This window comes from Lissotriton vulgaris, chromosome 11 (assembly GCF_964263255.1).
Source record: "Lissotriton vulgaris chromosome 11, aLisVul1.2, whole genome shotgun sequence".
NCBI lineage: Eukaryota > Metazoa > Chordata > Amphibia > Caudata > Salamandridae > Lissotriton > Lissotriton vulgaris.
Genome location: NC_141699.1, coordinates 143,440,172 through 143,463,544, shown reverse-complemented (window position 1 = coordinate 143,463,544; position 23,373 = coordinate 143,440,172). Strand labels below are relative to the sequence as shown.

The following is a 23,373-nucleotide window of genomic DNA, read 5'->3' as shown; positions in this document are numbered from 1 at the left end:
GTTGGGTAGCTGTGCGCATTAGAAAAATAAATTAAAATAACCTAACGCTGTTAGTCTCTAAAACCCCTAGAGGACTGTAGCTGCTCTTAGAGCAGTTCGCGTCTTTCTGTGCAATGAGAGGCCTAGAAGTTAACACCTCCAAGACCAAACTCCCTAATGTTGAACCCCTACAAATCATTCAAAGGCAAGTTAACACTGGGTAGGATTCCCGTGGGGAGAGTGAGCACCTTCGATTATCTAGGGATCAGGGTCTCCAAGGACTTGTCCTGGCACTCCCATGTATCAAAACAGACTCTATCGCACAGACAGATTACTGGGGCCTTGATTAAAGAGCATAGGACCTCTCAGAGCAAACCAGTAGCAGCCCCACTTCACATGTACGATCATAAGGCAGCGGGCTCAGCACTGTATGGTGGACAACTTTTGAAAAACTGACGGCCTTCTTACCAAGGAGAACAATATTTTGAAGTGCGGTCTTCCAGACGTGATCTCGACAGAACAAGAAAATACCTACGTAGACGGGGAGGACCATACTCCCTTGGTGATATGGGGTTATACATGCCCTATCTCACCTTGTTCTTTGCTTAATTGCAGTTCTTACCCTCAGTTCTGATATATTGACTTTTCCGTGTTTGTTATGGCCGCAGTCCTTGCTGAGTATCTATCTTTCTAAACAGTTGTATTCCCAGTATATGTTCCATTGATTAACACGTCGACTACTTTGATTCAGTGATTAGCCTTTCCTGACCAACTACCACGGTTATCTTCACCTGCCTGGACTGCGATTACCTCTGCCCTTCTTTGATGTCATTTGACTTGTTGTAACCTGACTTATTAAGTCTCCTCTACTAATCAGAAGAAGTTGACATACCCACAACGTGGATGGTTCTTGTGATTTGAGTTTTCTTGGCTACTCCATGGGACGCCATTAAGCAATATAGCCCTGACGAAGTTCCCAACGGGAACGAAACGCGTTGGCTGAGGCCTTTTAAAGATTTTAAACAATAACGGAACTTGTTCTAAACACTACTACTTTTCCTGACTTCTAACTTTGATGCACCATCCTTTTAAATATATTATTTTGAGAGCCTTATGCTCACTTCCTCGGAGTACCCCTCTTCACCCGCTAAGGCTGGACATGGGCAGAACCTCTGTCGAGAAAGCTAAGCTACTCCCCCTATTGTTTCGGTTGCCTTTAAAATCAACCTCCGAGCTGCTCCCATACACTGCTGCCCTTGTGTAAGTAAGTGCTCTTGACTGCTCTAAGAAAAACGGTTGGCTCTCCAAATTGAAGTCTCAACTTACTACTGTTGGGCTGGAGGGATCGTGGGACACAGAGGACCCAGCATTACTGCCTAGCAAAGACCTGGTCAAGAAACAATATTGGAATTGGTTGGCCCAGTACTCTATTTCCTATTTGCCATGGATCTCCTCACAGTGGATTTTATGGAATTTAAATTATCAGGTGTTTGCAAACAATATCTGGAGGCTATTATGATCCCGCAGGACGGGAAGCTCTATATGCAATTCCGATTTGGCTCCCTCCCGTTAAACACTTTTGTAGCCTCCTGGTGACAACCTTCCACCACACTGCCGTCTTGCCTAGGTTGCCCCCTTGTTGCTGAGTCAATTGGTCAAATTTTCTTTGTTTGACTCGTGTACCGTTCTCCGAGAGCCAAATGGCTTACTCCTGTCTGTAGGCGGCTTGACACCCGTTTGTCGTAGCGAAGCTCTTCACATTTTAAAATCTGACTCTAGCCTCCTAGTTGCCTGTGCAGTAGCCATGTTCCTCAGCAAAATGTGGGCTATCAGAAGGTCTGTGATGAAAATGTAATTGCTTTGAATTAACTCTAATCACTATTAGGTATTTTTTAAACGGATAATGTGCATTTTAGCTCTGGCTATAGCGCCATTCCTAGTATTGTTACTGCATGGCGGGCCATGCTGCCCATTTCCATTGCGGATTAGGCTCTTGTTGACACAGCTTTTAGGCTCCTTATATGTTAATTTTATCCTTTTAAAACCGATTTAGATTGGCAAATTAAGCTGAAACCATTTAAATTGCAGTTAACAAATCTTGGTATGCATTTCATCTTGTTCCCTTCTACTGTATGCATTTGCACTTTTATAATTGTAATGACCGAAATAAAGTTTCTATGATGAATTATCTTTTCATGTAGCTGACATCTATAATCTATATTCACATGTTAAGAAGTGAAATTCAAATAGTTTGGTATTTGGTGTACTCTAACCTCTTCTACTTTATAGTATTGCAGATATCTAATCATTTCTTAATCTTCTTATAGATACTACCTCAAGTGCTGTATTTATTTGGCAGAGTTTGAAATGTTGAATATCCCATACACATTTGAATCATTTGACACTAGTCCTAAAGAGGGAATGATTAAAGGACTTTGGAAAAACCACAGCCATGAACCGAGGGTGAGTATTGAGGAGTACAAGATTGTATATGACTTCCATTTGACAAGCACTCATTCAAATGTTAGACTTTGGAGGGTGATCACTTTTGAAATTCGAATTGTATTTCACAGAGATGCATATATTCAATAATATATTTATACCAATAAAAAACCTCAATACAATTACACTATCGATTTCAATTAGGTAAAAAAAACTTGAATAATATATTAAAACATCCTTTAATTATATGGAGACATAAATTGGCAGGACTTTTCAACAGACATAATACCTATTTTGAGATAAGTTGGTTTAAAAAAATGTGTCGACGTATAAGGTGCAGAGATGAACAAATAAAAATAAAATGATCAAACATTTGAATGCCACTGTTGCAAAGTTCACACATTCTGTTTTTAAAAGGAATTTTTTACCTTTGTCTTGTAACTGCCCTCAGTGGTAATGCATTAATTCTTAATAATAAATGTGTACGGTGTACCCCATGTTCTAAGTTCCATGTCAGGTAAAGCTGTGTTTTTTCCCATTAAATGAGAATAAAATTAATTGTTATCTGTCCATTTTTGATTCCTATTCATTATCAAATTTTGAGCTAACCATATGGAAAAACAACTGTAGCTGAATTTCATCTGTGAAAAGTTATAGACATGCTTTTTTCCAACAGGATCTTAAACCGTCTGGAGTTCTAGTGATCACCTTGTATCAGTCCAAACAACCCTTATGGTGATTGGTTGTAAAGTCAACCTTATAGACCAGCTATCCTAATGGTAGCATGGACAAAGCAGTCTTAGGCTAAACTCTTTTGGCATGTGAAGCCAGCTGTTTTACCACATATAACCCCTTGAATACCAAGTGAAAGGACACCACACAGGTTGTTATGAAAATAAACAATATATCCGCTAGCTAACCCGAGGTGTCTTTTCCACCCCAGACGAGGCGTAATAATAATGTAGGTAGCTGTGAAAAGAAGGTTTTGGTAAGCGGGATGGGAATATTATTAAAAAGATATAAGAACCTCGGGAGGACTACCATTTTAATTATGGCGACTCGCCCAGCCATTGATAATGGCAGTCGCAGCCATTTCACTACCTGAGATTCAGGAGAACTGATCGCCTGACCGTAGTTTAGCCTAATCATGGTAGTGGTATCGAGATGGTCATGGACACAAAGATATTTGACCGCGTCTTGGCACCATTCAAGCGGGAATGCACAACTCCAGGTAGTCGTGCCGGGTGTTAGTGGGAAAATAACCGACATGTGCCAGTTTATGGTGAGCCCGGAAAATTCACCGAAGCGAATTCATTCCAAAATTAGGGGTTCGAGATTGAGAAGGGGCGTCCTAACGCACAAGTTACTTACCTTCGGTAACAATATATCTGTAAGAAACAGTAGTTAGTATTAGATTCCTTACGTTAGAATATCCCCAGGCGCCAGACTGGATCTGGAAAATTTTGCGTAGCAGTACCCCTGCGCGTCGGTAGGCGTCGTCTGCGCGTCCGTCGTTATTGGCGCCGGGATGACGTCGTCGGGGTACTTAGACGCCGCCCTCGCGCGCTGACATCAGTTCTTATACACAGCTTTTCCGCGCCAGAAACGCACAGCCATGATAAAAACCAACACTGGTGCCATAAAAACTAGGGTCTTGAAAGGGGATGACCTTAACCCTAGATATCGGTTCGCAGAACGGGGAGGATGGGTGGGGCGGTAAGGAATCTAATACTAACTACTGTTTCTTACAGATGGAAAATGCTACTTAGCAATATGCATCTGTTCTTGGCATGTAGGGCTGCTGACATTCATAGCTTGAGTCCGGTCCAGGGAAGGCATGGCTTGGCAGTTCGGGCTGGACTGTACCCATGAGGCACAGGGTCAGAATGATTTGCATATGGCCATGTCTGAAAGGGGATGGCGGAGTGGGCTAAAGAACAGTGATGGATTAAACCCAGATCTGTTGACTGGGTGTGAGTGTTTGATTGGTTCAGATGCTCCGTCCATCACCACCCCCTTTTGTACCGCTTTGTTCGCCATAAGTTGGCAGGGTATGCTCAGACGTGAGTCCCTTGCTCACTTTGCCACTGGATTCAGGCAAGCCTGGCTGAAGACGGCTGTAATGCCAGAAACCGGTCCTAGAAAGCTTGAGTCCGGTCCAGGGAAGGCATGGCTTGGCAGTTCGGGCTGGATTGTACCCATGAGGCATAGGGTCAGACTGATATGCATATGGCCATGTCTGAACTGGGGTGGCGGAGTGGGCTAAAGAACGGTGATGGATTGAACCCAGATCTGTTGACTGGGTGAGAGTGTTTGATGGTTCAGATGCTCCGTCCATCACCACCCCCTTTTGTACCGACATTCATATCTCAAAGGTGCCCTCTGGGTGCATGTCATCGTACATCTAGTATTGGCATCAGTACAAACTTATTAAGACAAGTTGTTTGATACCAAACACCATTGGTTTAAGCGCAGCGATCATGTAGCTGGGTAACTCCTCATGACCAGTGCCCAGTATGTGTCCTTAAGATGGCTGCCTGATCACTTGCTATATCTTGTAATGGAACTAGACATAACAGGGGCCTATCTGCCCATGCAGATGTGCCCTCACAAATAATACACCCTGCCCTAGGGCGCTAAGGCCTACTGTAGGGGTGACTTACTTATAGAATATGGAGTGTACCTTGGCATGGCACACAGGGAGAGTGCCATGAAATGCTTCCTGCATTGGCCGTTTTGCATGCAGTTTTTGTGTGGTTCCCTTTGGGTGGCATAATACATGCTGCAGCCCATAGAGACACTCTTTTGTACCCATGCCCGGGGTCCCATTTGCTAGGGACTCACAGGGGTGCTAAAGTGGGGGCCTGATTAGCAGGGACCCTGAGCGCTTTTGTCAAAAAGCATCAGTACTAGGGCAAAAGGTGGCGGTGACCATGTCAAAAAGGGGCACCTTCCTACACACTTTATTAATCTGTTAATATCATTTATTTTTTTCTAAACAGTGTTAATATCATTTCTTTTTTTCTAAACAGTTGCAGACCCCCTGATTAAGCTTCGCAGAGCCTCTGGGGTCCCCAGACCACGAGTTAAGAACCACTGATCTAGTATGAGCTCTGTATGACAAAGCGGACAAGCTGAACAGACATCAGCTGGTGGATCACAAGAGGAATCTTTACCCCGAGGGGTCATGCTCTGAATAGATCCGTTGACCACTGCCGAGAATGCACAATGTAAAAAATACTGCACAGAAGAGGTAGAGCTTCCTCCTGGAATGTCACGGAGAGACACTTTGCCACGACGATGAGGCATGGTTCTCCTCTATACATTTCCGCCACTGCATCTCCTGTCTCAACTTTTGCGGAAAGCCAGGATTGACAGGGCCCAAGTCCTCTTATTAGCTCTGAACTGAGCCAGGAAAGTTTGCTACACAACTCCTAGGCATGGACATGGGCATTTCCCCTACAATCCTGCTTCCACTTGGGAAGGGCCTCTTATCTCAGCAACAGGGGAAGGTCCTAAACCTGAACCTCCTCAACCTACATCTCTATGCGTGGAAACGGAGTGGCAGCAATGAACTGCGTTCCATTTGCCAACATATATAGTAGATTTTATCCTTGCGGCCAGATGCCCTTCAACAAAGTCCATCTACTCTGGGTAGAGAAATGTGTTGTCTGGTGTGGCACTCATCAAACCGACCCTCTGCAGGTTAAACTTTCAGATCTGTTGTATATTTTATCTTTGACTCAGCAAAGCCTTGCAGTGGGCACAGTTAAGGGTCATCTGTCGTCCCTTGTGGCCTTTGTTTACCTGATCCACCCTCTCTCTTCAAATCACCTGTTGTGATGCGTCTTATCAAGGTCTGACTCGCATATGTATCCAAAGCCTTTAGTCATGCCCTAATAAGCCCTCAAGTTACTGTTGACATTTATTTACGTGCACACCTTTTGAGCCAATACACATCAACTCACTGTGATTGCGTATGCTCAAAATGGTTTTCCTGATTGCCAGCACCTCTTATCATCACAAGTGAATTGCAGGCACTCTCAGTGCACCGCCCTGAGCACCTTCTTCCTGCACAAAAAATGGTGCCAAAGGTCAAGGCAGCCTTCTTGCCCAAAGTTGTGACACCTTTTCACGTTCGCCAGTCTGTCCCTCTGGTAATATAATTTGTGCTCTACCTTACACTTAAAAAGAGGAGGAGAGGTTCCATTGGCTAAGCCCTAAGAAGAGTTTAAGCTTCTATATTGATAGCATTAAATACCATTGTTTAGCTGATCAGTTCTTTGTGGGTTTTTCTGCAGCAGAGAAAGGCGAAAGAGAAATATATGCCCAGATGGATAGTCCTCTGCAGTAAAATCTGGTACGTGATTGCTACAAAGGAACCCCCAGAAAGCCTGCTTTCTTCTTCTATCAGGGTCAAGGCATCAACAAAGCCATTGGCATGGGAGGGGGATTCTGGTTTGGAATATCTTCCAGACTATGATGTGGGCATCAGTGCACATGCTCACAAAACACTACTACCTTGACAATCCACTACCGCAGAGGGCCATTTTGCCTGCTCGGTCCTGTTAGACCTCCTCATCTGAATCCACCCCTCTTTTCTTATCATTTCTTTATTTTTCTCTTTAATTTTCTTTCTTTTCTCTGTCCTTCATTTTCTCTTTTTACCCTCCATCATTTTTCTTTCAATCTCTTGTTATTTTCTCATCATTATCCTTCTTTCCCTTTCTTTCTTTTTCATTCTCCCATTCTTTCTCACTTGCTCTTATACTTTTTTCCTATGTTTTGTTCTTTATTTCTTCTATCTTCCTCTTCTCTATTTGTCTCCATCCCATCTTTGTGCATACTTTCTTTTTTCTCTTCTCTTTGTATGTCAGTCTTTCTTTTCCCCCTTCTTTGCTTTCTTTTGTCTTTTCTTTTCTTCACCCTTTGTCATTTTTCCCATTCATAGGTTCCTACAATTCTTTTTACCTTTCTTTCATTTCTTCATTATTTTCTCTACTTTGTTCTTTCCTCTTCTATCCTCTCCTTTCTTTCTTTTATTCCTTCCATCTTTCCTCCTCTCCTTTGCCACTCTCCTTTCTACCTCCTCTGTTATTCCCTCTCTCTCTTGTTTCCTCTCTTTCATTCTCTCCCTGGTTCCTTTTTTCTTTCTGTCCCTTGATTTCCCACGATGATGAGGCATGGTTCTCCTCTATACATTTCCGCCACTGCATCTCCTGTCTCATCTTTTGAGGAAAGCCAGGATTATCTGAAAAAGACACGTTAGTGATAGATTCCTTACCTTAGAATATCCCCAGGCGTCAGACTGGATCCGGAAAGTTTTGCGTAGCAGTACCCTTGCGCGTCGGTAGGCGTCGTCTGCGGCTCCGTGTCCGTCGTCGACGCCGTGATGACGTCGTCGGTGTACTTAGACGCCGCCTCTGCGTGCTGACGTCAGTTCTTCTTTTTTCCGCGCCAGCCAGCGCAGATCTGGAAAGAGCAGTTCCCTAGTCACTTTTTGAATAAACTTTTGTGATCTTTTGATCCATTTCGAAGTCTTCACGACTCCGACGGTGCCGTTAGAAATGCCCGGATTCAAGCATTGCGACGAGTGCAACCGTACCATGTCGGTCACGGATCCCCACCGCCTGTGCCTGATGTGTTTGGGCGTCGACCATGGCGACGAGGCCTGCTCCGACTGTCGGGCCCTTTCGAGGAAGGCCAGGCGGGAGCGGTCCCGCAGGCGACTCAAAATCCGCCAGTCGGCCCCGCGCCGTGTGAGGTCCCAGTCCTGGTTCCACGGGAGGTCGAGGGATAGGTCGCGGGGGCGGAGCCGTCACAGCTCCGGGAGTCGGCGCCACTCCTCCGGGTCCAAGTCGTCAGGTAAGAAGCATAAGAAGTCGAAGAGACATCATCGCTCTTCTGACTCCCCCCGACGCTCGCGCGATGCGGCCGGGGGTTCGGGTGACACCGCCCACGCGGCTCCTCGGGAGTCGCGGGCGCCGCGTTCGGCCCCATACCCCCCGGTCCCTGGGCTGAACGCCACGCCGGAGGAGATTGAGCGTTTCCTCATGGCCATGAGGTCCCTTTCTCCTCCGACGGGTTCCGCGACGCCTTCGGGCCCAGCGAACCCGTCTGGGGGCCCTAGTGGGTCGGGGGCTACTACCCCGACGCCGTCGGGTGCTTCGGCCTCGACGCCGCCGGCGCCTTCGGCCCTGCGCCGCAGGGCCCCACGATCCCGACACCGCCGGCGCCCTCGGGCCCGGCACCGCAGGGTACAGCGGCCTTGGCGCGTTCGGGCCCGGCGCCGCGGGGCGCAGCTGGACCCTCCTCGGGCGAAGGATCGTCACCGGTGGACCTTACGACCCCCCCGGCGTCGTCCTCAGGCGGCGCCGTCCCCGATGCCTCCTCTCAGTCGGTTCCGACGTCGTAACGACGCCTATCGGCGTCGATCTCGACGCTGTGTGGAGACTTTAGTTTCTATGAACCGTCCTCATTCCATTGCGACCCTGAATATCAGGAGATGGGGGAAGAGGAGTCTTGGGAGGGGTCTGAGGACCCTCTGGCAAGAGAGTGCCAGCTTAAAATGGACTGGACAGGAGACCTTGGGGAGGTCAGTGGCCTGGACACCTCTCCAGACACTGGATTTGTCTCTCCTCCTACCGTGGCTTCGGAGGAGGGTGCTACTTATAGTGTGGTGCTGATGAGGGCTGCCAAGGCCTTGGGCCTTGAGCTCCCCGTCGCGGCCGTGAGGACTAAACTCCTTACTGAGGTCCTTTAACGTAGTCATGCTCCGCGGAGCCTCTGCTGCCGTTTAATGAGGCCTTGACGGACGTTCTTTTGGGCACTTGGTCCAGGCCCGCTAGAAGTTCGCCTGTAGATAGGAACGTGGCCAGACACCACCGCCCGGCCCCGGGCGACCCATGTTTCCTGTCCACCCACCCCACCCCCGAGAGTCTGGTTATCCAGGCCTCTAACTCCCAGACCGCCTTCCCGTCGGCCCCGCCGGACAGGGTGTCCAAGAGGTACGAGAACTTTGGCAAGAAGATCTTCTCGTCCCTTAGCTTGGGACTGCGGTCTTCCAACACCGCATGCCTCTTGGGCCGTTACACCCACTCTCTGTGGGAAACGGTGGTGGAAGTGCTGCCAGAGTGCCCGTTGGAGGTACGGGCCAAACTCGGCCAAGCCCTAGTGGAGGGCCGGGACGCAGCAAAGTATTCAATCAGGTACGGACTGGATACTACTGACTCGCTGGGCAGAGCGATGGCTACGACGGTGGCGGTACGACGCCACGCCTGGCTGAGATCCGCCAACTTTTCGGCAGACATCCAGAATACACTCATGGACATGCCGTTCGATGGCCGTCGCCTCTTCGGCGACAAGGGAGAACAAGCGCTTGAGCGCTTTAAGGTCTCCAGGGCTACGGCCAAGTCCTTGGGCCTCTCGGCCCCGCGCCAGCAAATGGGTGCCTTTCGCTCCTTTCGTGGCCAAGTAAGGGGCGCCCCCACACGTGCCGCCAGCCACTCGCCGCAAACTGTCGTCCAGCGCGGCTGCGGCCGTGGAAACCGCCGTGGAGGCGGTCGGGGAACCAAGCGGAGCCAGTCCACACCTGCCCCCGCAGCATCCGCCTCTAAACCCTCCTAGTCCGTGCTTTTCGGCCCATGTGACGTCAGTGGGAGGCAGGGTTCGCCATCACCTCTCTCACTGGCGCACAGCCACTTCGGACAGGTGGGTGCTACAGATCGTCCGAAGGGGCTACTCCCTCCCCTTCGAGACGACCCCTCAAGCCATGCCACCGCAACACCACCGCGTATCGGGGGATCACTTGCGGCTCCTGCAGGAGTAAGTGTCGGCCCTCTTGGCCAAGGGGGCCATCGAGCGCGTTCCTGGGCCAGAAGTAGGACGTGGTTGCTACTCCCACTACTTCCTGGTACCCAAGAAGGGCAAAGGGGACCTACGCCCTATCTTGGATCTGAGGAACGTCAACGGCTTCCTCCGGAAGAAGCAGTTCAAAATGCTGACACTGGCTCAGGTCTTGGCTGCCCTAGACCCAGGAGACTGGATGGTAGCGTTGGACTTGCAGGACGCATATTTCCACATCCCCGTCCTGCCGGCCCACCGGCGTTACCTGCGGTTTACGGTAGGCCTCGAGCACTTTCAGTTTACCGTGCTCCCCTTCGGCCTTACTAGCGCCCCACGGGTGTTCACAAAGGTGATGGCGGTGGTCGCAGCTCATCTGCGCAGGTTAGGGGTCTCAGTCTTCCCCTACCTAGACGACTGGTTGTTGAAGGCGGGCTCGCCCCAGACAGTCGTCAGCCACCTCCAGACTACGGCGGATCTCCTGCACCAGCTGGGATTTTCCATCAATGTGCCGAAGTCACACCTGTGCCCCTCTCAGAAGCTCCTTTTCATCGGAGCGGTTCTCGACTCGGCGCAGTTTCGGGTTTACCCGCCCGAACAGCGGGTTTAAGATATACAGGCTCTGATTCCGATCTTCGGGCCGTTATCCCGGGTTTCGGTCAGGTTGACGCTGCGGCTTCTGGGGCTGATGGCCTCCTGCATCTTTCTGGTGCATCACGCACGGTGGCGGATGCGGGCTCTGCAGTGGGACCTGAGGTTTCAGAGGGCCCAGCACCGGGGCAACCTGTCCGACCATGTCCTGATCTCGGAGGGCACTGCGAGACAGCTGCAGTGGTGGCTCACGGACCGCGATTGGGTCAACGGCAGATCCCTCTCCCTTCCCCAACCGGAGCACGTAGTTGTGACGGACGCATCCCTCCAGGGCTGGGGAGGCGACTTGGGATAGGCGGAGATCAGAGGACTCTGGTCTCCGGCGGAGTCCCGGCTCCATATCAATCTGTTGGAGCTGCGGGCGATTCGTCTGGCACTGAAAGCATTCCTCCCGTCTTTCCGAGGGAGTGCAGTGCAGGTGTTCACGGACAACACCACTGCTATGTGGTACTGCAACAAACAGGGCGGAGTGGGGTCGTGGACCCTTTGCCAGGAGGCTCTGCGTCTCTGGCAATGGCTGGAACATCAGGGCGTGACTCTGGTGGTTCAACACCTGGCAGGTTCTCTGAACGCCAGGGCGGACAAACTCAGCCGTCGGTGCTCGATGGATCACGAATGGCGTTTGCACTCGGACGTGGCGCAAGGCCTCTTTCTGCGATGGGGAGACCCTTGGTTAGATCTATTCGCCACCGAAGAGAACGCGCAATGTCATCAGTTCTGCGCGTTGGAATTTCCAAGGCGGCACTCGCTCGGAGACGCTTTTCGTCACGAGTGGAGCTGCGGTCTGTTGTACGCCTTTCCGCCTATACCTCTTCTGCCCAGAGTGCTGAAGAAGATCAAGCGCGACCGGGCACAAGTCATCCTTGTGGCTCCGGACTGGGCACGAAGATACTGGTATCCCGAGCTACTCAGTATGTCAGTCGATCCCCCGGTTCGTCTGCCTCTTCAGGAGGACCTTCTGTCGCAGCAGCAGGGGACGGTCCTTCACCCGAACCTGTCCAGTCTCCACCTCCATGCTTGGAGATTGAGCGGCGACAGTTGAGGCCATTTGACTTGCCTCCTGAAGTTTGCAACATCATTCTGGCAGCCAGGCGTCCCTCCACAAAGACGGTATACGCCTGCAGGTGGAACAGATTTGTGGCATGGTGCACAGCAAAGGCTGTGGATCCCCTCAATGCCCCTCTCTCTGAGGTTCTTCTCTTCCTTCTTTCTCTTGCCCAGCAGGGCTCTGCTCTGGGCACTGTCAAGGGCTATCTTTCGGCTCTTTCAGCCTTTCTGAGGCTGCCTGACCAACCTTCTTTGTTCAAGTCCCCTATTGTAAATCGTTTCCTGAAGGGCATCACTCATACCTTTCCTCCTGTTCCCTTCGTGATGCCTCAGTGGGACTTGAATCTGGTTCTAACATTTCTGATGTGCGCTCCTTTTGAGCCACTTCACAACTGTCCTCTTCGCCTTCTTTCTTTGAAGACTGCCTTCCTGGTAGCCATCACCTCTGCCAGGAGAGTGAGTGAGCTCCAGGCTCTCTCTTGGAAGCCTCCTTTCCTTTCAGTCCATCCGGACAAGGTTGTTTTGAGGACTAGGCCCTCCTTCTTGCCTAAGATGGTCACGGCCTTCCACATTGGGCAGTCCATCACATTGCCCACCTTCTTTCCGCACCCCTCGAGAGAGGAGGAGAGGCTCCACCGTCTGGACCCAAAACGTGCGCTCTCGTTCTATCTGGATCGCACACGCCAGTTCCGGGTGGATGATCAACTCTTTGTTGGGTACGCGGGCGCTAAGAAAGGGAAAGCGGTGCACAAACGGACCATCTTTCGATGGATTATCATGTGCATCCAGGCTTGTTACTCCTTGGCTAAGAAGGAACCCCCTGTTGGGCTGAGGGCTCATTCCACTCGAGCCACGGCCACTACAACTGCCTTGGGCCGAGATGTGCCCTTGCAGGACATTTGCCAGGCAGCTACGTGGGCTTCGTTGCACACGTTTGCTAGGCACTACTGCCTGGACAGTCAAGTCCGGAGGGACGGCTACTTCGGCTGTTCCGTTCTCCAGGACTTTCTGGTGTAAATATTGGTTCGCAGACCCACCACCAGGTGGATGGTATTGCTGGGGTATCTATTCTAAGGTAAGGAATCTATCACTAACGTGTCTCTTTCAGATGCACAAGTTACTACTTGTGTAACAATATATCTGTAAGAGACATTAGTTAGTGATAGATTCCTTACCGACCCACCCATCCTCCCCGTTCTGCGAACCGATATCTAGGGTTAAGGTCATCCCCTTCAGGGCCCTAGTTTCTTGGCACCAGTGTCGGTTTTTTGTCATGGCTCTGCGCTTCTGGCGCGGAAAAGCTGTGGCTAAGAACTGACGTCAGCACGCGGAGGCGGCGTCTAAGTACTCCGACGACGTCATCACGGCGCCGACGACGGACGCGGAGCCGCAGACGACGCCTACCGTCGCGCAAGGGTACTGCTACGCAAAACTTTCCGGATCCAGTCTGACGCCTGGGGATATTCTAAGGTAAGGAATCTATCACTAACTAATGTCTCTTACAGATATATTGTTACACTAGTAGTAACTTGTGCGACAGTGCCCAAGTCCTCTTATTAGCTCTGGACTGAGCCAGGAAAGTTTGCTACACAACTCCTAGGCATGGACATGGGCCTTTCCCCTACAATCCTGCTTCCACTTGGGAAGGGCCTCTTATCTCAGCAACAGGGGAAGGTCCTAAACCTGAGCCTCCTCAACCTACATCTCTATGCGTGGAAACGGAGCGGCGGCAATGAACTGCGTTCCGTTTGCTAACAGAAATATTAGATTTTATCCTTGCGGCCAGATGCCCTTCAACAAAGTCCATCTACTCTGGGTAGAGAAATGTGTTGTCTGGTGTGGCGCTCATCAAACCGACCGTCTGCAGGTTAAACTTTCAGATCTGTTGTATATTTTATCTTTGACTCAGCAAAGCCTTGCAGTGGGCACAGTTAAGGGTCATCTGTCATCCCTTGTGGCCTTTGTTTACCTGATCCACCCTCTCTCTTCAAATCACCTGTTGTGATGCGTCTTATCATGGTCTGACTCGCATATGTATCCAAAGCCTTTAGTCATGCCCTAATAAGCCCTCAAGTTACTGTTGACATTTATTTACGTGCACACCTTTTGAGCCAATACACATCAACTCACTGTGATTGCGTATGCTCAAAATGGTTTTCCTGATTGCCAGCACCTCTTATCATCACAAGTGAATTGCAGGCACTCTCAGTGCACCGCCCTGAGCACCTTCTTCCTGCACAAAAAATGGTGCCAAAGGCCCAGGCAGCCTTCTTGCCCAAAGTTGTGACACCTTTTCACGTTCGCCAGTCTGTCCCTCTGGTAATATAATTTGTGCTCTACCTTACACTTAAAAAGAGGAGGAGAGGTTCCATTGACTAAACCCTAAGAAGAGTTTAAGCTTCTATATTGATAGCATTAAATACCATTGTGTAGCTGATCAGTTCTTTGTGGGTTTTTCTGCAACACAGAAAGGCGAAAGAGAAATATATGCCCAGATGGATAGTCCTCTGCAGTAAAATCTGGTACGTGATTGCTACAAAGGAACCCCCAGAAAGCCTGCTTTCTTCTTCTATCAGGGTCAAGGCACTAACAAAGCCATTGGCATGGGAGGGGGGTGCCGGTTTGGAACACTACTACCTTGACAATCCACTACCGCAGAGGGCCATTTTGCCTGCTCGGTCCTGTAAGACCTCCTCATCTGAATCCACCCCTCTTTATTTATCATTTCTTTATTTTTCTCTTTAATTTTCTTTCTTTTCTCTGTCCTTCATTTTCTCTTTTTACCCTCCATCTTTTTTCTGTCAATCTCTTGTTATTTTCTCATCATTATCCTTCTTTCCCTTTCTTTCTTTTTCATTCTCCCATTCTTTCTCACTTGCTCTTATACTTTTTTCCTATGTTTTGTTCTTTATTTCTTCTATCTTCCTCTTCTCTTTGTCTCCATCCCATCTTTGTTCATACTTTCTTTTTTCTCTTCTCTTTGTATGTCATTCTTTCTTTTCCCCCTTCTTTGCTTTGTTTCGTCTTTTCTTTTCTTCACCCTTTGTCATTTTCCCCATTCATAGGTTCCTACAATTCTTTTTACCTTTCTTTAATTTCTTCATTATTTTCTCTACTTTGTTCTTTCCTCTTCCATCCTCTCCTTTCTTTCCTTTATTCCTTCCATCTTTCCTCCTCTCCTTTGCCCCTCTCCTTTCTACCTCCTCTGTTATTTCCTCCCTCTCTTGTTTCCTCTTTCATTCTCTCCCTGGTTCCTTTTTTCTTTCTGTCCCTTGATTTCCCTTTTTTTTTCTTCCTTTAATGTTCTTGTACTCTCCTTCTATTCCTTGTCTTCTTTCTTTCGTTCCTTAAAAAGACTTAACTTCCTAAAGCACTCTCTTCATTAATTGCTTTGTGTTTCATCTTTGTCTCAGCTGCAAACTTAATAATATTGCGGTGGCATCAATGATATGTTTACTGGTAGAGGAGAACGATCGTACCGGGAGAACGATCGCTTGCATTTCTTAATATTTGAGTGTGATATTGTGCTTTTAACTTACCTATTCCTCTCTCCCTGGGCACTTATTATTGTTTAACACTCTCTGGGCATCCCCCGCGCAGCGGATTTTAACGCTGCTGCGGGCTACATAAATATCTTGCCGCCATTCCCTGGGAGCCCTCAGGCCACGCCCACTATTGTTAGGCCATGCCCCCACACATCTCCTCTCGCCTATCAACCATGTGCACCTACCGGACGCGCAGCGGACGAGCGCAACGGACGAGCGCAGCGGGCTCGCCGAAGGCAAGCCCGTCTGCGCCCGTCTGCGCCCATCTGCGACGGGACCGGGCCCAGGGCCACCCCCTCCCCCCTCGGTCCACTCTTCCCTCAGACCCCCATAGCCCCTGCCTTGATCAAATATACCTCCTCTCAACTTCTAGAACTTAATCCTTCGGCCAACCTACCGCACTCTATACCTCAATTTTTATATATTGACCCTCTGATAGGTCCTTTCAAATGCCCTGCTTGCATTAACCATACTCCCCCTGCTAATACCTAAACAGGTTCTAGCAGCACTCATTAAGGTACGCTCCCTCCCAAAACACAAACTCGACATCCTAGAGTTCATTGTGTCACACAATCTCAATTTATTGTATATCACCGAGACTTGGGGTGACAACTCCTTTGGCCCTGACTTCAAAGCAGCCCTCCCTGAAAACTACTGCGTCCACAGATTAGATAGAACCAAAAATAAAAGGGTGGCGGTATAGCTATCATATACAGAAACCGCTATAAACTCAAAACCACTGCTCTTAATTACAGAGACTGTGAAGCTTTTTCTTTCTCTATTAGCCTCTCCGGCAACCAGTCATTCACAGGCACTTTGCTCTACCGCCCTCCTGGCCCTAGATCTAATTTCCTTAGCAGCCTCAACAACTTAGTCGAAATTACAGCTGGAGCTCCTCAATACACCATATTAGGAGACTTCAATTTTCATTTAGAATCCCTAATCGACAACGATACCATTGCCCTCATCAGTGATCTTTCAGTGGTAGGACTTCATCAAATTGTCACCCAGCCTACCCACAAAGCAGGACACACCCTTGATGGGATATTCACCAACAACCCTGACATTCTGATTTCCCCTCCTATTCCCCTTATTTGGACAGATCACTCGGCAGTCTGCTTTTCTATTAAAACTAAGTCCCCTCTATCTCAAATCGGACCATCTTCCCCTATCTCAACACGAGACTGGAAAAATATCGATATCTCTCATCTTGCCTCTATGCTGACCGCTGGTATCAATACGATGGAACCGGATCCGTCACTAGCTTCTAGTAACTATCTCAACATCTTGGACACCGCATGCTCCAAACTGGCACCTCCCAAAACCTCTCATCGCAATAGAAAATCTCCTTCCGCCCCATGGTTCTCTGAATCCCTACGTCTACAAAGACAACACTGCAGAAATCTGGAAAGACACTGGCGCAGGCACTACAACCCTATTGACAAAATGTTGTATAAAAGCGCCCTGTCCAAATACAAAGACCTCATTGCCTCAGAAAAGACGACTTACTATACTTCCCAAATTAATCAGGCTCACAACTCCGCAAGAAAATTGTTTCAGGTGGTTAATCATCTCTCAAACCCCCCTTTGCCCCCTTCTGACACGTCTCAACCCCTCTGCAACTCCCTTGCAGATTTCTTCATGGACAAAGTCACTTCTATTTTTTCAGCTTTTCTTCACAAACCTTCTTCGACCATCTCAGTTAAACAATCTCCAGCCATCACCGCTCCCTCTTTCTGTAAGTTCAAATCAGTCTCTGAGGAACAAGTCTCTCGTCTAATCTCAAGCACCAAATCAGGATCACCTCTGGACCCATGTCCTCCTTCCATCCTCAACCTCATCCCTGATGCCATCTCCCCCGCTTTGACCAATATTTGTAATACCATGTTCACTACTGGCTCATATCCCACAGTTTGGAAAAAGGCCATCATCAAGCCACTCTTGAAAAAACCCACCCTTGATCCCACTTCCCCATCCAGCTACAGACCCATTGCATGTCTTCCTTTCCCTGCAAAAATATTTGAAAAAGTAATGAATATACAGCTTTCCAAATTCATTGATGAAAATAACTTGCTGGACGACACTCAATTTGGATTTAGGCAGGGACACGGAACCGAGACAGCTCTAATAAAAGCAGCTGACGAAATAAGAATGATGTTAGACAACGGCGTCGCAGCTGTATTAATACTGCTTGATCTATTTGCGGCCTTCGACATGGTCGATCATGCCACTCTGATCGACCGTGTCTCAGCAATCGGCATCCAGAACAAAGCCAAAGAACTTCTCGCTTCCTTTCTGGCCAACCGCTCACAGGCTGTAAAACTGGGCCCTTTTTTCTCCCACATGTTCTCCCTTCCATCTGGAGTACCACATGGCTCCTCGCTAAGTCCGACTCTGTTTAATATCTATGTTTTGGACTTAGCGAGGGTGATCAAGTCCTACGGCATTTGTCTCACAACCTATGCCGACAACACCCAGCTGGTTCTATCTGTACATCATGATGGACCTACAGTTGCAGCAAACTTTCAAGAGGGAATGCTTGCCATCAGCTCCTGGATGTCGTCAAACTGTCTAAAATTAAACTCTGCAAAGACAGAGGTAATGACATTCGGGAAATTGGAACCTGCCTGGTCCCCCCTCTAGTGGCCCAATGAGATGGGACCTCCACCAGAACCCGTTACTAAGGTTCGCAACCTTGGAGTCATGTTCAACGACAGACTGCTCTTCCACCACCACGTCAAGTCGGTAGTCTCCACCTCCTTCTTCACCCTGAAGAAGATCAAGAAGCTTCTTCCCTACCTCCCCACTTCAGCTGGTAAAACTCTGATCAGCACCCTCGTTTTTGCTAGAACGGATGCTCTCCTTCTCAATGCACAGGAAAAAGTTCTTAACAGGCTTCAGTTAGTGCAAAACGCCTTAGCCAGAATCTTACTGGGCATTCCCAAGTTCACCTCCATCACTCCTTACATTCGACAGCTTCATTGGCTTCCTGTCAGGAGCCGTACAAAATTTAAGGCACTGTGCATTGCCTACAAAGCCATCAACCACTCTGGCCCGCAGTTTCTCAAAGATGCCCTCCGTCCTCTCGAAAACCCCAGAACCCTTCGCTCATCCTCAGCTCATCTGCTCAATGTCCAACGCACAAGGAAAGCTAACTGGGGTGACAGATGCTTTGTGATCTCCACAGCCAGACTATGGAATTCACTTCCTCTTACCATCAAAGCTGCCCCCACTCTCCTTGGCTTTAGGAAGAAATAATTAAAAACCTCGCTGTTCCCACATTAAGATCTGTTATAGTCATCAACTGATCAGTTAAGCGCTGAGACACCCCCGGGAATTTGCGCGCAATAAAAATTGCCAAAACATAAACAGAGTGCTAGGAGGTCTACATACACCTATTCTTAATCTTGAGTATTAGGGAGTGTCAATTATTTGCTATCAATCAATAGACGTTAAGGCAATTAGCCAGATAATCAATTTCTGGGCTAACTCTTATCATGAGAGTAGTATTATTCCCTGTATTGCATGATCAAATGGCCATAAACCCAAGTAAGACGCTTGAATCTCACAGGTGCCTTGAAGTGTAAAGACACATAACTCGTCCTTGGAGACCACACAACTAAACTTTTCCTGATACAATTTTTCTGCAATTAATAGTGTGAGCTGACCACAGCAGGACTGGGTGCTCTAGGGGCAGTGTTTAAAGGACGTGCCTTTTTTGTTCTACTAGCCAATCCATATATTGAAAATGGAATAATTGTATATGGCACACAAATGCCCGAAGGCGTTTGAGCGCTTCCGTCTGCTAAAGACAGTTCTGAACAAAAGGAGTATGTAAAAGATCATATTACAGGGCGAAAGAAAACAGTTAGGGTTTCAGATGTTTCCCTAAACAGGACAGATTTGATTGATATATAAGGCAATAGCTCAAGACTGCGATTTAGCTCCCACAGTTCTTAAGGTTAGGGGCCCTTGCCTAGACAATGGGCTGCTTGGGTTCCGAACACAAAAGTACAGACTCTGCCATGCTCCTGTCTCATGAGGAACTATTAAAGACTTGATGAGCCACTCACCTGCAAAGAACCTCTATGATCTCTCTGCTGCCTTACTGTGGTTTATGACATTATGATTACCAGGTTAAAAGAATTCAGCATGGAAGTTATTCTCCTTTAATGGTTTACTTTCATTCCTTTGTGGAAGGACAACAAGGGTGAAGTTATTTAATTTCTTCTTTCTAGATACTCTGCTGATAAGATGGGTTACCCAAAGGATTCTCCTTATCCCCTTTGTTCTTTAATGTATACATTCATCCCCTGATCAATCTAATTACTCTCACTGTTTCAAGCCCCTCGCACAAACAGAAGACACTCTTACATCACACATCACTAGCAGCGCTTATTGAATATCCGAAAAGCGCATAACAATGCATAGCATTCAACTTTCTACAGTTGAACACCAAGAAAAAAATTATTTGGTTATAAAATAGAAGCTTGGGATTACTCATACTGTCTAAATATTACTGTACTACAACCATCCCCATCAAAAGAAGTAAAATCTTTGTGCATTTTTGTTGATGAGCTGTAACAGCCTTATATTAATGAACTCTGTAGCTCATTTTACCGTACCCATCAACCTCTACCGGGAAAGCTTCTGTATCCTCTAGAACAGTGCATTATATTGCTGTTTTCTAATGTCTTTCATCAACACTGGACTACTGCAATGGCCTTTGTGTAAACCTCACAGCAGACTTACTACTTGAGCTCCAAAAGGTCCAGAATGCAGGAGTCCAAATGACCTTAAACCTCAATAAATATGATCATGTATAGGTAATCTGTAGAAGGATTCATTTCAACGGCATGTGCCTTATTAATAAAGCTTATTAACATCCAGACATTCTTGTCTGACTTGTCTAATGCAAACATGTCCACAATGTGCATTCTAAAAAGAAAACGTTCACTACAAATTACAGCCATAAATAGAGCTTGTTTGGGAAGTTGCTGCTTCACGTTTTTGCGGGCTAAGCTGTGAAACTGGCCACCTCTAGCCATAAGACAAATCTCACACTATCTCACTTTCAGGAAAGTGCCAAAAACTCTTGCTTCAATAATGTATTTCTATACTAGATTGTGCTTGATTTTTGTTTCCTAGCACCTTTGGTTACAGAGCACTCTAAAAGAAATCCCATAAAGTCCATTTCGTCTACCCAGTCTGTTACCTATTTTAGCACAAATTACTTATATCCGATAGAGACTACTAGCCGCAGATTCCTTAATGTAGAATTATCCCCAGGCATGAGACTGGATCCGGAAAATTTTGCCACAACATCCCTGCACGCCGGGGTGACAGCATCATGAGACTCTGTCCTGGCATCGTCCGCGTACGTGACGTCAGCGAGGTCACATAAGTCCCACCCCAGCGCTCATACGTCAGTTTTTTCATTTTCCACGTGCAACGCGGATCTGGTTTGTGCTTCGGGCCTGTTTAGACCTTTCCCTTTGCTATTGCTAGTGTTTGTGGGAACAGTGTGTGGATGCCTTCAGGCTTTAAGACGTGCTCTTCTTGTGGACGCCTGATGTCGGCGACGGACCCTCACCTCATTTGCATGTGATGCTTGGGGGAAGATCACAGCTCCACTGATTGCGAGGTGTGCAACAGCTGAAATCGAAGTCACGGCAGGAGCGCCGGATGAAACTTCTCTGGGCTCGCATGTCCAGATCAGCTTCATCACCTCAATCAGCTTCTGCAGGAAAATGTTTTCGAAATAGCCGTCGTCTTCGTCCTCGTCCCTCTCCAATGCCGCAAGAGCGTCGCTCCCCTGTCCGTAAGTGTCGCATTTTGTCCCGAGGGCTGGTTTCCAGCCTGTTGGGGGCATGGACTCTCCGCTGGTGATGCGGCCCTGCGTATCGTCCCACTATCCACAGTTTACCGGTGAGGGGGTGGCAAGAACCCAGATGGAGACCTGCGGTGGCTTTGCAGGCCTCGCTGGTTTCTTCTTCTCCTCCTTCCCCTCCTGGAACGTCGGCAGATCCCTTGCATTGTGTGAGGCCTTCCGCGGCGGCTCCGGCGCGGACTGGCTCAGCTCCAGATTTGGAGGATGTGGTGCCGTTGGGGGGCGGCCCTTCGGGGGTCCATCCTTCGGACCACGGCGCCTCTGCTTCACCGCAAACTCCTATTAGAGTCCCTGTGGTGTCCCGGGAGGTCGCCGGGGCTCAGGTTGCATCCCCAAGCCCCTCTCGCCCTATGGACAGGTGGCGATCTTGTCTGAAGCCGAGGTGATGTCGCTAAAGCGCCAGCGGCTGCTGGCCCTGGCGGCGCCACATGGGTCGGCAGACCCCCCTCGTCCCATCATGGGTCGATGCTGGCGGGGGACCCTTCGTCCCTCCCTGGGCCCCTCTCGTCCCTCCACGCAGGCAGCTGCTTCGTCGGAGGTCGTGTCGGCGCCGTACCTTGGCCACCTCGGCTCCGGTCTCCTGCGCCGTGTGGTGTGGAGGAGGCCTGTCCGGCATATGCTTCGTCGCCGGACGACGATGATGTCCTGCCTCAGGTTGCGGACTCTATGGCTCCGGACAGACATCGGGTCGTGAACTCATCTTCGGACACCCCCTCTTCCCCGGAGGTTAGGTGCCTGCTAGTGACGTCCTTGCTGGAGACAGGCCGCCATATTGTGGCTTTTTCCACGGTGTCATCGAAGGACAGCTCCTCGCTGTTGCGCAGCCGTGGATTTCGCCTGAGGAGCCACAGGTCCCCCACTCCCTGGCCCCTCTTCCTCCTCTGCGGGGCTTGCCCTTCCCCACTCCGGTTGGCTTAGGAGATGGCCGCCTTAGCTTGCAGCCGTCGCCTACGGAGGAACTGTTTTCCCCACCGGGGGGCACTACGGAGGTGGGTGCGGCCTTCGCTCACGCTGTTTCCACGGATGTGAGTATTTTGTGCATGGGAGATCCAGCTGCCCATTTCCCCGCGGATCATCTCCTGGAAGTTCATCACAAGGGCTCTGGTGGTAGGGAACTGCTGCTTCCTTTTGAGGGTTTGCTCCATTCTTCTCTGATGGGGACTTGGGGGTGTCCCGCCACAGAGGATCCGGTGCCCCAACAACTTCTGCACCGTCACCTTCCAGCACCACGAGGCCTGGTGTGTCTTTCCCTCCACCCCTCTGCCAGAAACCCCCTTTTGCAGACTGCCTTTCCCTCCCTGCCGCCTCTGTTGTCTCCACCATCACAGGAGGCCAGCTGGCTATGAGACTCTTGGGAGCGCAATATGTTCGCTTCAACCAGTGCGCCTCTGCGGGCCTTCAACGCTCTGTGTGTTGGCTAGGGCCACTTCTTACTTGTGGGACTCGGCGGAGCCCTGTGGGTCTGCCGCTTCTCAGGAGGGTGCTGGTGTTGGTTTGCGGCACCATGCGTTAGATGGCCGTGAGCTGGCGGCGTTTATTCTTTGTCCCGCTCTGGACATCTCGGAGGTGCTTGGCCATGCCATGGCTTCTTCGGTTGCCCTTTGCTGCCATGCTTGGCTTCGGGACAGTGTGTTCCCAGAAAATGTTCGGGAACGGCAGGTGGATCTTCCCTTTTAATGGCACTCTTTTGTTCCATGCCCTTGCAGACTCGCCTATCCAGAGGTTCTTGGCAGGGCTTCGGCCTCCTCTTCCTCCTCCTCGTCCTCCTCCTCCTCCTCCTCCTCCTCCTACTTCCTCTCTCCCTTAGTGACCTGTGAGTTGATATGGTTTTTGGTAGTTGTTCTTTCGTTAGGGTTAGTCGCCCCAGTTGTGTGATCTGTGTGTTTCGTGTACCTATGAGCCCTCTTGTCGGGACTTTGGTTCTGTTGGCTGCTGGCCTGCCCTTCTTCACTGTGTGTTTTTGCTTTGAGTTTTCTA

The 23,373-nt window shown here is 49.1% G+C and overlaps 1 protein-coding gene across 1 annotated transcript in view; it reads left to right on the top strand.

Annotated features, from left to right (window-relative positions):
• KNTC1 (kinetochore associated 1) overlaps window positions 1-23,373 on the top strand; it is a 926,084-nt gene that overhangs the window by 739,263 nt on the left and 163,448 nt on the right. The window contains exon 55 of the mRNA XM_086942947.1: window positions 2,307-2,442. Coding sequence (XP_086799073.1) covers window positions 2,307-2,442 — 136 coding nt within the window. The remainder of the gene's footprint in view (window positions 1-2,306; window positions 2,443-23,373) is intronic.